Source organism: Pseudorasbora parva, chromosome 4 (genome assembly GCF_024679245.1).
Source record: "Pseudorasbora parva isolate DD20220531a chromosome 4, ASM2467924v1, whole genome shotgun sequence".
Taxonomy (NCBI): Eukaryota; Metazoa; Chordata; class Actinopteri; order Cypriniformes; family Gobionidae; genus Pseudorasbora; species Pseudorasbora parva.
In genome coordinates, this window is record NC_090175.1 from 5,498,000 (window position 1) to 5,513,521 (window position 15,522).

Genomic DNA, 15,522 nt, shown 5'->3' on the forward strand with positions numbered 1-15,522 from the left:
CATAAGTGTATCTTTATTTAGCATAGAGGTTTCCTACCTATTTCATATTTCAACATGTTTCCGTTGACTTCACACAGTTTAGTCTGGCAATTGTTCATCTAGGCTAGTAACCTACAATGTGAACTATGCATCAGTAACGCTAATATAAGTGAGATGACATGTTTTACCTTAAAGATTCTCATCTTAAAATCGCGTTCTTCTTCTTCTTCTGAGGTAAATCCCAGGTAAACTCGCAGCGTGTCCTCCGAGCTCGATGAAATCAGAAGAATGATGAAGCGGAGTGTTTGTTTTGATGTGATGGGGGCGTCCATGTGGATCGTTTGCGCGCGCATGTGGGCACATTAAGGTTAATGAGGCTGCGCTGAAGAAACTGGACCTCTCGCTGTTTTTATCCGGATTACATAAACAGAGGATATTTGTTTTTTTATATAAATTACATCATTACATAGACATTCCAAGCTTTATAAAGAGATATCTGTCGTGTCTGTGATGTGGCACGTTTTCACTGAGTTCTGAGTATATTTTCACACACATTTCAGAAAGGACTTCACAGGGACACAGACGAGAACGCGCATGTTTTTTTGAATATTTACTTCAAAAACATTAATTTATTTTCCACTGAGGAAATTAAGACATCTTGGATGACATGGGGCTGAATAAATTATCTGAAAAGATTATATAAAAGTGAACTAATACTTTAATTATCGAAGCCCGTTTCCGCCACTACATAAAAAATAAAGAAAGAATAATTGCGACATATCTAACAATTCTGACTTTATATCTCACAATTCTAAATTTATATCCCAATCCTGGTTTTATATCTCAATTCTGACTTTATATCCCACAAAACTCGCAATTGTGAGCAAAAAGTCAGAATTGTGAGATAAAAGGTGCAATTACTCTTTTATTTATTGGCAGAAACGGGCTTCCATATTTAATAGATTACATCCTGAACAAAATATTTCAACACATCGGGAATACAGCAGCTCATACTGGAAATGATTGACCTCCAGACAGTGGAAAATCAGCTTTACATATCCGAAAATCAAACCTCTTCTGCTGATTCAACAGTACACAAAAACATCACAAGGGTCTTTTTATAGATTTATAATAAGCTGAATAAGCTTTCCATTGATGTCTGGTTTATGATATTTGGTCGAGATACAACTGTTTGAAAATCTGGAATATGAGGGTGCAAAAAATATCTAAATATTGAGAAAATCTCCTTTAAAGTTGTTCAAATGAAGTCCTTAGCAATGCATATTACTACTACTAATACTTTTTAAAAATATATTTACAGTAGGAAATTTACAGTAAATATCTTAATGGAACATTATCTTAATATCCTAATGATTTTTAGCACTAAAGAAAAATGTATAATATTGACCCACACAATGAATTGTTGGCTATTGCCACATATATACCCGTGAGACAGTTTTGTAGCCTGGGAAAACCCAAACAACTTCCGGCAAATTTAGATTTGCTCTACAAGTAGTCTGGCAAAGAGCCCATTCAAAGCCATTTCCAATCCGTCGAAATCACGGCACCAATCAGAAACATTGGGGCTTTACACGATGACGACAGCGCAGAGACGGTGAACTTGAAGGATGAAGCAGGATGGCTGTGGAATATCACTCGATCGAATCAGCTATCACATCTGTTTTAATCGATTTTAAACTTTTCTTTAAAAAAAAATAAAATAATAACAGAGCAAAGAACGACACTCGTCTCCCAGATGTGGATTACACTGGCTACTGATGAGGAGGATGGGGAGTGTGATCACACACACACACACACACACACACACACACACACACACACACCCCTCTCTGGATCTGGCCTTTCTGTGCTTATTTCCTCACACTTGATCTGGTAATCATGTAAAAATAATAAATAACTAGCATAACTATGCTCAAGTCTGAAAATGTTGTAACACATCTGACATGATTGAATCTGAATAAAGTTTGTGAGACACAATTTTCAACAGACTCCTCAATATTATTTTATTTTAAAAATATTGGAAACCGCGTTCTAGCAATACAAATGCCTCACAGCGGCGGCGAATGTGATCAGAGCTTGATGTTTTCTGTTCCACCGTCAATCCGAGAAGTTTCAGTCGCTCTGAGATGCTTTTAGGTTTTCCAAATGCTGGACAAATGTTGCTCGAGTGGCGGTGGACACTATTATCAGCTATTATCATATTTCTTTTACAACAACGGCAAAAGTCGTCAGAAGCCATTGCAACATCTTCCTCGAAATCACAAACAGAGAATTGCAGTCTCAGATGTTTCTCCGTCGCTCTGCATACATCATCATCCGATGGTGACACACACACACAAACACACACACACACACACACACACACACACACACACACACGCGTCATCATCCATTGGAAATGATTTGTCTATGAAGCTTTGCCAGACCATAACTCAGTAACTACTGAGAATGGTCTGCTTTTAACCAGGCTACCAGTTTTGGGCTCCAGGGTCACAAATTACAGACAGGAACATAGCGACGGTCCAGATGTGGATTCAACGCACACCAGATGTGAGCCGGATCTGGGCCGACATTATGTTCCTGTCTGGGGTCTATAATCAAGACACAAATACGGGACGCACCATATCTGAGAGCTGAGGGAAAGAAAGTATAGCGTTAAAAGTGAATAACATTCATTTATTAGTGTCTGTAATACACACCATTGGACTCATAGATGGAACGGTTAACCTGGTTCTCCTGTTCTAGGACAAACGGGATGGCATAATCATTAGCATCACGCTAATCTACGTCTCCTTCTGAGTGGAGGAATAACAGCATCGGATAATTCAGCATGGAGTCCGGAGCGGTTATAAAACTCGTCCTCTCAGACGCCGCGAATGAGTTTTCATTGGCTTATGCGGGTTCCTGTGGGTGGCGCTCCTGAGGTCCAAACAGGAAGTGAGGCGCCTGCCCCAGTGCATTGTGGGACTGTCGGTGAGACAGGCACGTGGAGGAGCTCGGTTACAATCAGTGTCAGAAACGGAGAGGAAATGAGGAGATCCATCCCGAAGTCTCCTTTAGTGTCCTGAAATATTGGCATGTGAGTTCCTCTCCGTGGGTTCATTAGCAGCATGCTGAGCCGACGCCATATTAAAGTCAACATGAAACCGCATTCACAGCCCACATCATATCCAGGAGTCGAGTAGACACCACCATGTCTGTTATTGCTGTCGTTTGCATCATTAACCAGCTTTAAGTTACTATTATATGCACACAAAAACACCCACATCAGTATCTTAATAATGCCCAGGTGCTGTTTGGCTATTGGTTTAGATTAATTTCCCCCGCACATGTGACCTAGATCAGGGGACCTTCGGAAAAACAGGAAATAAATAATTAAAATAATCCTAAACTAATTAAAGAAATACATTCTGAATTTAGAAAAGTACATACAAATTAAATAAATAAATATTAAATTCATAATTAATATGCAATTAATTTAATAAATCGTGTCTCTTCTAACGCTACGTTCACACCAAACGCGAATTGAGCGTCAAAATCGCTTTTAGTTTGACGCGTGAACATTTTGAATCCATTCCCGCGTCCGCAGCTAATTGGACGCGCGTAGATATCGAGCATTTGAAGCGAAATAGACGCGCATTAAAGGCGCTCCAGGTGAAATATATTAAGCATTAACAGCCACACACGTGGTTCAGCCAACACACTACCTGGATTATCTTCACTGCATGTATATTTAGATAAAATATAAAGTAATGAAACTTCACTTTGCCCTCAGTCAAAATGATTTGGTCAACAATAGATTAATTGGACCAAAGATCGCACAAGACGAAGTATATGTCATGTTTAACCTCTACAGAGACATCCGAGCCGGCGGCAAACGTCAGAAGGACTGGCCGAGGAAAGGCTGCTCTCACTGGGGTTAACGAGCGCTGAACGCCTGGAGATCGCCTGGGTCTCACAACTACAAAAACGCAAGAGTGTTCTTTTTAAATAGGCTCTGTCTATGAGTAAAACATCCTAGGCAAACGACATATTTTAGCTTTAAACAACTACATTACCAACTGAAAAGCATTAAAACTACATTTAGTGACAGAATATCAGTATTTTTTAAATTATATGCAGGGTTTCTCATCACGTGGCAGCAGCAAGCAGGCTCCTCATTGGTTAACGCGGCGCGAATTGACGGCAAAGTTCAAATTTTTAAACTCGGGCGTAGACGCGAATTCGCTTCAAATACATGAATGCACAAAAAGCACCAAACGTGGGTATCGTGCAAGACGCTCAATTAGCTTCAAATTCGCGTTATTCACGCAAACTGGACGCGCGAATGAGGCGGAATCGCGTCCAACGTGCCGCACGAAACGCGTCTATCGTGCCGCAGGACCTCCAGACGCGCGTCAACGCGCCTTTCCATTGACTTAACATAGAAATCATTCGCTCCAGACGCTCTATTCGCGTTTGGTGTGAACGTACCTTAAGGCTGCACAATATATCGAGAAAAAATGGATATCACAAATTCGTGATATGGCTTTGTGCGATTGTCAAATCATGCAAGTAGCAGTATAATTAAGTAAATATATGCAGGTTATAAATATTTATTATTATGTGGTCTCAATTTTTTCCAGAGCTGTATTATGTATGTATATATATATATATATATATATATATGGGGCCCTATGAAATCAGTTTTATTTTTCCCCAAATTACGTTTTTTTTTTTTACTAGTTCTTTTTTCCCCTGTTATTTTTTGGACTCCATTAAACGAAATTTCTAGAAATGTCAGATTCATTGAAATAATGAAACCTTTTAAGTTTAACAAAAAAAAGAAGTCATGTTTAGGGCCTTGTGAGCTTATTCATTTAATTAAATTTATTTTTAGTTTTTAAAGATGCAGTACTATAGTATGTGAAAATAAATAACGTAACCTAGTAGAAACGAAACAAAAATCCAAATATTATTTTGCACAAAATTATAATATTACCATTAAATGATTATTTAATGTATTTCTAAATGAATAAATTGGGTTTTAAGTGTGCAAATATACACCAATTTAGGATGAGGGTGTGTTTTTATCTGTCTGTGGCATCTAAAAAATAAAATAAACTCCTGACCTGGATCTTAATTACGGGACGGAGTGTGTTGAAGTGATGATGAAGCTTTGGGTCATAACATGCACTGGTGACACACAGATGGTGCATTAGGAGAGTGAGCCTGTTCTGAGTTCATGTTGACTTTAAGCTCGATATATAAGTGTGATAATCCAGGCGCTGTAATTACCACGCAGAATACAGAACGCGAGTTAATAAAGTCATTAAATGTGTCGTCTTATTGGAAAAGTACAGTCTCTAAAAACCAGCCGAGCTCCTCAGAGGAAGGGGTTGTGGCCCCGGGGCTGCAGCGGGACGGGTGTGAGGGGCGGAGGCAGGTTTGTGGGCATGTCCAGCAGGCCGTGGGGCGGCTGTGTGTGGGACGAGGGCAGAGTTTGAGGCTTCTGCTGCAGGAGCGGCTGAGGGAGAGAGGCGCTGTAGGGCAGGGCGTGAGCCGGATGAGGAGACGTGGAGTGAGGACGCATCTGATTCAGGGTCAGTCTGGGCTGCTCACAGTGGAAAGGGTTTGTGGGTGACGGCGTGCTCAGACCTGAGGCAGACAACACCAATCATTGACAGAAAAACAGTTACAAAGCCTTCCCTCACGGGTCAAAATGACCCCTCATTTTGGTAACACTTTAGAATAATGGTCATTAGTTAACATTAGTTAAAGGGTTAGTTCACCCAAAAATGATAATTCTGTCATTAATTCATCATGTGGTTGGACAGCTGTCAGACCAACACATTCTCACACCCAACTCGTCACATATGGACGCTTGACCAGGACCCCTTTCAACGAACTGGGCGTACCTTTATCGTCAATTTTCGACGCGCTGGGCGCTTCATTCATTACAATGAGAAACCTTTGGCGTCATACACAGACGCACTGGGAATGGGAATATTATCGTCATGGTGAAATTTATTTTTTGATTTATTTATTGAAATTATTTATTGGTTTATAATTTTGCCATTATGACATGTTGGAGTGTGCTTCTCAATTAAATCAGCAAGCATAATTTCATTTACATTTATTTTATTTACGCTATTTAGACACATTTTAACATGTAACCCAACCCCACCCCATCCCTAAACCTACCCATTTGTGTGAACATGATATAAAACACAGGATATAACATACGACTGCATCCATGAGTTATTCAAAAAAAGTTAAATAATCCAAGTTTTCCGAGGACAAACGATTGATTGCATGAAGAAAATCCCCAAAAGCGATCAGCATCATCCGCCGAAGATCATGAACAAACACATCACATTTCAAATATTGCCGCCCGTACTTCAGATTTCATAGTAAAATTGCATTGGCTCTCGTATGTCTTGTGACCAATTGGGTCATTACGTCAGCATTGATTGTAAAATGTCATTGGCTCTCGTGTGTCTTGTGACCGATTGCATCATGTTTAAGAGTCTTTTGAATTATTTGAATGAGTTATGAATGAGTTCGTTCACGGGGCAGCGGGATCATCATTTCAGCGATAAAACATTAAGATCAACTCTGTTCTTCACATGAAGATATCGTATGACTTCAGAAGACCTGGAATGCAACATGAGCTAATACTTTTACACTGTTTTGGTCAGTTTTTTTTTTTTGCCTGGTATGTGTTTTATATTGTTTAGATATGGGTAGGTTTAGGGTAGGAGTTGGGTTAGTTGCTCCAAAATATAAAAGTAGCCTTTAAATATTAATAAAATCATGTCCGCTTTTATAAACGCAAAGAATTAAATGCGTCTGTTTATGACGCCAAAGGTTTCTCATTGAAATGAATGGAGCACCCAGTGCGTAGAAAATTGACGATAAAGGTACGCCCAGTTCGTTGAAAAGTGAGGACAAGGGGTCCTGGTCAAGCGTCCATATGTGACGAGTTCACACGCAGATGAAGATATTAGTGTTGAAATCCGATGGCTCAGAAAGGCCTTCATTGACACCAATGTCATTTCCTCTCTCAAGACCCATAAAGGCACTAAAGACGTCTTTACAAAGCCCATCTCACTACAGCGGCTCTACTATCATTTATGAAGACACCAGAAGAGTTTTAGTGCGCAAAAAAACTAAATAACGACTTGTGTAGTGATGGCCGATTTCAAAACAAAGTTACGAACGTTATGAATTGAATATGTATCTTCATCTGTGTCTGAAGATGAACGGAGGTCTTACGGGTGTCCAACGGCATGAGGAATTAATGACAGAATTTACATTTTTTGGGTGAACTAACCCTTTAATGTATTAACTAGGGATGCCACAATTCTCAATATAATATTGAACCGTTCAGTACGGCATTCACGGTTCAATACGTGCTTGTGAATTGTGGTTTTTTTTTGGTTTTACATTTAATTAATTATTTTTATTTCTCTAAGTTGCGCTGATATGAGCAAATATCCAATCATATGCACTAAAGTTAGGGGGGGTTTATCCACTCTTGAAATGCTGGAGTCAGAGAGTTATACTATTATTCACAATCACCAAAGTTCATTATTTGCATGCGCTTTAAAGCCTTGCCGGTTAAACATTTAATTTGTGTTTTACATGCTCTGAGCACGCACTAAAGCCTGTCAAACACACATGATTACTGGACTAAGTAGACCGCCTGCGCTAATACTGTCAAATACACACAATGTTAACATATAAACACAGTTGGTTATGTCTAAAGTGAAAGTAAAATTGCGTGTCTGTATATAAGATGCAAGCAGGTCATGAACACTTGTCCTTAAAGAGACAGTTCACCTCTAAAATTATTTTAATAAAACAACAAAAGACAGAAAATCACTTGCTGCTTAAACTTTATAATACAGTATATTTTAATCAATGTATATTTTATATTAAAGACTGTAGTTTTAATTTTAGCCTACAGCTGAAAAAATACAGCTGTTCACAGTACATTAACTAATGTTAACAAGATTTTAATAATGCATTAGTAAATGCTGAAATTAACATGAACAAAGATAAATCAATGCTTTATAAGTGCAGTTCATTATTAGCTCATGTTAACTTATGACCATTATTCTAAGTGTTACTCTCGTTTCCTTTTTATGCAAAATGTATTATATTTACCTTTAAATTGCTAGATTTTATCAATAAATTAAATAATTTAAGCACATTCTTTTAACTTAAATTCAAAACAGCTCTTCAAAACCAGCTCACATTGGGACATTTGGGTGTCTCCGCTGACCTTAAGTGGATAAATAATAATGAAACATCACATTTCATGACTCTTGCCACTAGATGGCCTTATAGCTCTATATCAGGGGTGTCCAAAGTCCGACCTGGAGATGAATTTAAAACGCCACGCACACAGCTTGTCTATTAAAATATGTTATATGCATATGGAGTTTCAAAAAGTCAACACAAGGTGGCAGCACTAGATTTTAGGCCAGGAAAACATTAACGTGCCAAAAGCGGAACGAAACAGCACAGCAACTACTTGTGTGCAGCGCGTCTCACAAGAGCACAAGACATCCAGTGAGAAGATTTCGGTCCTGAGGTCTCCGGTACAAGCGGCACATCTCTCTGTGATTGAATTCAGTTTAAAGCCAGTGGAAACAGCTCATCAGGGAGTAGTATGAAGCGCATCCGCGGAGCCTGCAGCTACAGTCCCGCACACAGAGTTATTATTTGACCTTATGCAATTTAAGATGAAAAGTAAAGTCAATAACTCAATTCTTTCTTCCTTTTTTCTTTGGTTTGTCCCGTTTACAGCAAGATGGTTAAAGTACAGCCTTGTTTATTATTGGCATTTTGTTTATTCTTGTTTGAGTTTTTCTTTGCATTCAATATCTCAAAAGACAGGTTTTGTAATGTTAGCAAGGTATAATATGTTAATTAGACCATTAGCATAGACACACCTAAAAGAAACACTAGAATTTGAATAAAACTAAAAAAAAAAACATTGTAGTAATATAATAATCACACAATATTTTTCAGAAGACAGCTCACTTTGTAATTGTATCTCTTCCATCAGTATTTCTATTCAATTACCCAAACTCAAAAAACAAACAACAAAAAAAAAACTACTTGGTAGTTTGTTAGTCAGAGAACACAATGAGATGTTTTGCCAGGGAACACAAATATGTTCTAATCGCTATTTTGTGTAAATCTATTTGGAAAACTTTATATGAAACGGCACCGTAATATTGCATCCTATTGTTTTAAATGGCATTTCGGCAAGGGTGTTGTACAATCTTCAGAACAACAGGAGGCGCTGTTTTGGAAAAACGAAGGGTCTGAGGATGAAGGACTGACTCTAATGCAGCTTCATACTGTTGATATCAGGAGAAACACTGAGCCAATCCAGTCAGAATACTTTTAACCAACAATTCACCAACATTTATCATGTATTTACTGTGGTAACACTAACTGTAACTGTGGTATATCGTCAGAAATGTAGGTTAGTATATCATTTTTTAAGTAATTAAGGCCAAATGACAGACTTTTTTGTGTCATAGACCTGAAGTTTTGTGCACTTGTATTTATATGAAGTGTGTTTATAGATTAAGTACCATAAAGCCATTCTAGATATAGAAACAATATTCTTATTATGTACCATGTATGAGGTGCCATGTGTGGATTTACCTGTGTAGATCTAAATAACTCTTTCATTTACATAAGAATAGAGCTCTAGCTCAGTAATATTTAAATCTCCCCCTCTAAAAACGCGGTTGTTAAAAGTTTGACAGATTGCTAGTGTATTAAATTAACATTTGTAACTCAATCTACTCTGTCAGCTTAAGCTTTTGACAAATTTGTCGCATTTCCGAGAAACAAAACATGTTTTATAGATAAATATATAATAGAAAAGGAACTGGCCCCCAGGTGTGCCCACAACATCAAATCTGGCCCCCTTTTAAAACCATTTGGACACCCCTGCTTTATATGGAGCAAATGAGCAGTCGGTTTCTCTTCAGCATGCATTCAGATACACATGATGACATTATACAATCAGTTTTTTTGGTAATGTTTTAGCATTTTTAATTTGAATTTTGAGCATTTCTTTGTGTACTGAAGCATTCCTCACATTCATTCATTCCTAAAGGGGTCAAATTGACCTCAGATTGACTGATTTTTGCAAATTTCAAACACAAACTCCTCAAATCCAGTCAATTTTGGGTGTATGTATCTGTGGTTCAAAGGCAACAAAAGTCCTGATTTTCAGGTCAAAATGACCCGAGGAAAGGATAAGATACATTTACACCATTAATAATAATAAGTGTGAGAAGGAGGTTCTCTCACCGGACAGGAAGGGGTTTTTGCTCTTGGCCGGCGGGTTGGTTGGTATCAGCGTGTCCAGGTTCACGAGGGAGGCAGCGGTGGGCCCGAGGAACGCTTCAGGGGTTCGGCACAGTCTGGGGGTCACCGCGTCTAGGGGCGGCCCGAGGCGAGAGAGGTCAAAGGTCTCCGGACTGCCATTTCCCCATCCGTTCACTTGAACGCCCACCGCCAACTCGCCGAACTGATCGGCATCTGGAACGAGAGACGCGGATGAGCTTCGACTCAACTCAGAGAGAGAAACGAGTGTGACGACGGCCTGATGAGGACCTGCAGGACTCTCACAGCGAGGGCTGAACACTTGGATTGGCCCCTCCCCCTCCACCACAGGCCCATCCCCCTCCACGCTAAGCTCCTCCTCCTCTGGAATAGAAAACGGGTCCTTCCCACTCGAAACTAGAAAGAAAGAGCAAAGAATATAGGGACGGATCTCTAGAGAACAAACTGTTTTATTTGAAGTGAAAAGCTGAGTTATAACATGTCTGGTGTAGTTTCCGTGCCACAACCTGTACAAACAATGAACTCTTTTTTTACACCTGGTATGACAGGGATTGTCTCTTCATTCTCAAAAGGAATGCTTTACTTTAAAGGAACTGTAAGAAATGCATTTCAATTAATCATAAAATGGCCCTGATATGTCACTAGACATTAAGAAATCATGTTCATTTCAAATACTTATATCCCTGACAACTGTACTCCGGCCAGGATATTGTCATTTAATAGTTGTTATTGCAGCCCTCAACTGATGTTGATGATGACATGTTGTGTTTTGGCCTGAAGCTCCGCCCTCCACCTATCGACCAATCATGAAGTCAGTAGTGTTTGGACAACCGGGTTGCCAGATCTGCTCTAGTTACCACAGCTGCAGATCTACAAGTGTTACTGCTGATCCTGGAGCCAATCTGGCAACCTCGAGTCAGGGGGAGGGGGATTCACATGCAGTACCAGTTTTGGCCACAATCGTACATATTCTCAACTCAACTTTATTTCTAAAGCACTGTCAAAACCATTAGAATGGACCAAAGTGCTGTCCATACACTTCCTTTAATTTATAGGGTCGTCACTGTGAAAGCTTGTTTAAAATGTTCTCTCACTTTGTCGCGCTGGGCTCCTCCAGGATTTTTCAACCATGATAGAGGGGGAGTTTGAAGGTGGGGCATCCCAGGGGTCAGGAGGTGATTGGTGGGTTCCCCAGGGGTGGGCGGGACTACTGGAGGAAGGGCGGGCCGTCCAGGGACTACCAACCACCGGATTACTGGACTTCACTATAGCTGGAGCAGAAAAAACCAGATCAAACTACATTCACACTGCACTGGGAAACATCCCTGAAAATGCCTTAAAAATTCGTAAAACGAAATGCATTTACCTGAGAATATAATATATAGACAAAACCTAATAAAATGACAGAAACACTCAAAATTACTAAAACACAATAAAATTACTGTTACCTCAACAAAAATGTAAAATAAAAAAACAAAAACTATTTCAAACTATTAAAAAACACTTTAATAGTATCTCAATGATACTAAACTAACACTGGATTTTTACTTGAAAACAACATATAATGTCAGTTGCAAAATTTACAAATGTTAAAAAAATACTGATAAATCAACATCAACATTTCTGTACAAAAAAGATGATGTTGTAACAACATTGATTTAATTTGCAAAATAAAAATCAACATCCATGTCTTTGATTAACCCATGAATTAACACTGAAAGGCTGGAAAATAAAAAATGTACTCATTTAAAAGTCTTTTTTAATACAATTGAATTAAAGTATTTGAACTTAACCAAACTTCTTAACCGAAATATGGTTGAAAATATAGCTTCAAGCTGCAATTATCGGGGTCAAGTGCAAACATGAGAAAAGACATTTGCAGACAATTATAAGCAAAAAGGTTGAAATCCCATTGAGACACATTGAGTTGTATAGAGTCAGTTTTACATTTTGTTCAATTTCAGTCCATTCGCTTTTTTTGTGTCCTCAGAGTGCCCCCATACTATTCATGAACACATAAAAAATAACCCACACCGACTTTGATTGCATTTTTTTCCCACTTACTATAAAAATTTGGACATTTGGCCGTACGTAAATAGCAAACCCACTATGATTCTGATTTTCTTAAAGTGGTTTCATCTCGATCGGACTAACGGTTTTGAAATATTTGTGAAAGTTGTTTAAATGCTAAATCCCACTTTGAAACCTAGTAAGTTTGGTATAGTTGGACTCGGCAAGGATTCAGAAATCTCCCGTGAAAAAAGTCAACCAAATTTAAAGTTATAAGAATGTGGATATTTGATTTTACCACTAGGTGGCGCTAGTCTGTAATGTCTCAGGCTCTTACGGGGCCAATGACCCATGATTGATGCTGATTGCTGATGCTGATTATTCAAAAACACTTTGATGAATCGACTTGAATTCCACAATTTTTTGTTAGCATTGTCTGGTTCAAATTGGATAAACTTTCTAAGAGGAGTTCAAAAAATTGATTTTTTGAACTCTTGAGCCAGTCAGAGGAAAGGAGAACCAAATTTCTAGCCAAATTTGCCCTCTATCAGTGTGCCAAATTTCATAACTTTCCTGCAAGCGGTTCTATGGGCTGCCATAGACTGAAGAGTGGAAGAAACTTCATGACTGACCTACAGACTCCCAGGGGTCAGAGTTCACGGAGCAGGTGGGCTGGGCATCCCAGGGGTCGTCACTCACCGGCGCAACATGCGTTGGACCAAATACATCCACCAGATCGATGATGGCCGACTGTGAAAGGAACGCAAGCGTCAGCAGATATACACTGTAAAACCTAACAGTTATATGTGTTAAATTGAAATTAGTTCATTGGAATTAAAAAAGACACATAATGACAGAAACAGTCAAACTGAATTAGTTTTATTAAGAAAATGTATAGTTCCAAGCATGATAATTGGATAATAATTTTATTATTAAGATAAAATAAGTGATGATACAATATCAGTTATGAACACCTGCTGTTAACAAACAGAATCACTGAAGGACAGTCAAACTGTCAAACTAAAGGAAATACTGATCTCCATAATGGTGACCAAACCTCTGTTAATTCTCAATAAGAGCTTCTGTAGTCATCTGACACAAATAAAGTCAGTCTGGTTAGTAATGTGTGAAGCTGGTAATGCTGTCTGTGGAGTTGTTTAATCCTCTGCTGAGATCTTCAGAGATTTAATGTCTTCTTTTATCTTCAGTTGATTTCATCTAAAGCTGTGGCTGAAGTCAGTTGTAATTCTTGTGTTTCTCTGTCCTTCGGTGATTCTGCTTGTTAACATCAGGTGTTCATAATTTATCAACCATCACTTAACTAATCTGCAGTGCATATCTTCTTTTAGTGAACTCAACTGAAATACGTTCAGAGTACCCATAACTATTGGTTTCTAAATAGAAAGGAATAAGGATAATTGGTGCCCTAAAACGTAATGAGTTAACTGAACTTGTTGGGCTTTACAGTCCAGAGCTCAGCTCATGCAGGTGTTGAGTGTCTCTCTCACCTCTGACGGTCCCGCATCCCGCTTTCTCTCGCGCTCCTCCAGACCCTTCGGAACACGAGGCTGAGGGTCGTCTCCATGACGGCTGCGCTGGTCCTGCGGGACACGACACAAGCTCAACACAAACCCTGCTGAAGGTGGCACTGTTAGTGAACGGATTAATTAGGATTGAAAGAGCAGGAGGTTAATGAGCTCTGTGACGTTCACAGCAGATCCACAGAAAACACTGGAGGAAAAATACATGAGAGGAATGGAGAAAGCTCATTAGAGAGAAGGAAGAAATGGTTAGTACAAGCAGGCCCGTTCACACCTAAAACGATAAAGATATAGTTCTAAAAATCATTCTTAATGAGTCCACAACTATAATGATAACAGCACAGAGGAACAATATCACTGGAATCACTTTCAGAGCGATTATGTTTTCCAGCTGATGAACGATAAAAACATGACAGCCAATCAGAATCCAGCTCAAACATTTAAAGCGACGACGACGAACTCCAGCGTGTATAAAATCACTGTATAGAACAATATGAAATAATACGTTGTGAGATGTACTCTGTGTAAGAAGCCACATCATCTCACAGAAGGATGAATGTGAGTCTGCAGTAAAAACATGTTATTAAATGTATTTTGTGAGACAAGAGGTTCATAAATGCTTCTCATGTTTGGAAATATGTTTAACACGTGTTACATTTTCAAATGCATGTTAAGCGATTAGCAGAGCTTTCAGATGAGAAACATTTACTACTGATCACAGAGCTGGGCTCACTAATATAGTTATCATTATAGTTATAGTTCCTCACTGACAAGCATAAATAAATAAATAAATCACAGCCTATGTGATTTTATAAATCACACTAAGCCAAATTTGTTTCAGCGTGAGTTTGAGTTAATTGTGATTAATGGTGCAGCCCTAGTGTGAACACTAATATAGTTATTATTATAGTTATAGTTCTTGGTGTGAACAGGCCTTCAAAGAAGTGTGAACCAGGGTTGTTATAGTTTAACTAAAAGCAAATTGAAATTGAAATTGAAAAAAAATCAAATAGTTTTTACTTGAAATAAAATATTAACTGAAACATTAACTGAAATTCATTTAGTTTAATCTGATATACTAAAATAACATGGATATATACACCGATCAGGCATAACATTATGACCGGTGAAGTGAATAACACTGATGGATCTCTTCATTATGACTCCTGTTAGTGGGTGGGATACCAGTCAGGGTGCCCATGCTGACCCCTGACCCCGCCGAAAGCACCAACAGTGGCACGTGAGCATCAGAACTGGACCACTGAGCAATGGAAGAAGGAGGCCTGGTCTGAGGAATCACGTTTTCTTTTACATCACCTGGATGGCCGGGTGTGTGTGTGGCTTACCTGGGGAACACACGGCCCCAGGATGGGAAGAAGGCGAGCCGGCAGAGGCAGTGTGATGCTTTGGGCAATGTGGGAAACCTTGGGTTCTCCATCCATGTGGATGTTACTTTGACACGCTCCACCTACCTAAGCATTGCTGAGACCATGTTCAGCCTTTCATGGAAACGGTATTCTGGTGGCTGTGGCTCTTCCAGCAGGATAATGCTCCTGACACAAAGCACAAACGCTTCAGGAATGGTTTGAGGAGCACAACAACCAGGTTG

General features: G+C 39.1%; 1 protein-coding gene across 1 annotated transcript in view; it reads right to left on the minus strand.

Annotated features, from left to right (window-relative positions):
• Positions 1-4,820: 4,820 nt before the first annotated feature.
• The window catches only part of epn3b (epsin 3b), a 31,160-nt gene continuing 20,458 nt past the window's right edge, over positions 4,821-15,522 (minus strand). The window contains exons 5-10 of the mRNA XM_067440670.1: positions 13,881-13,973; positions 13,005-13,122; positions 11,457-11,633; positions 10,633-10,758; positions 10,327-10,557; positions 4,821-5,637 (exon numbers count right to left, since the gene is read on the minus strand). Coding sequence (XP_067296771.1) covers positions 5,366-5,637; positions 10,327-10,557; positions 10,633-10,758; positions 11,457-11,633; positions 13,005-13,122; positions 13,881-13,973 — 1,017 coding nt within the window. The 3' untranslated portion in view covers positions 4,821-5,365. The remainder of the gene's footprint in view (positions 5,638-10,326; positions 10,558-10,632; positions 10,759-11,456; positions 11,634-13,004; positions 13,123-13,880; positions 13,974-15,522) is intronic.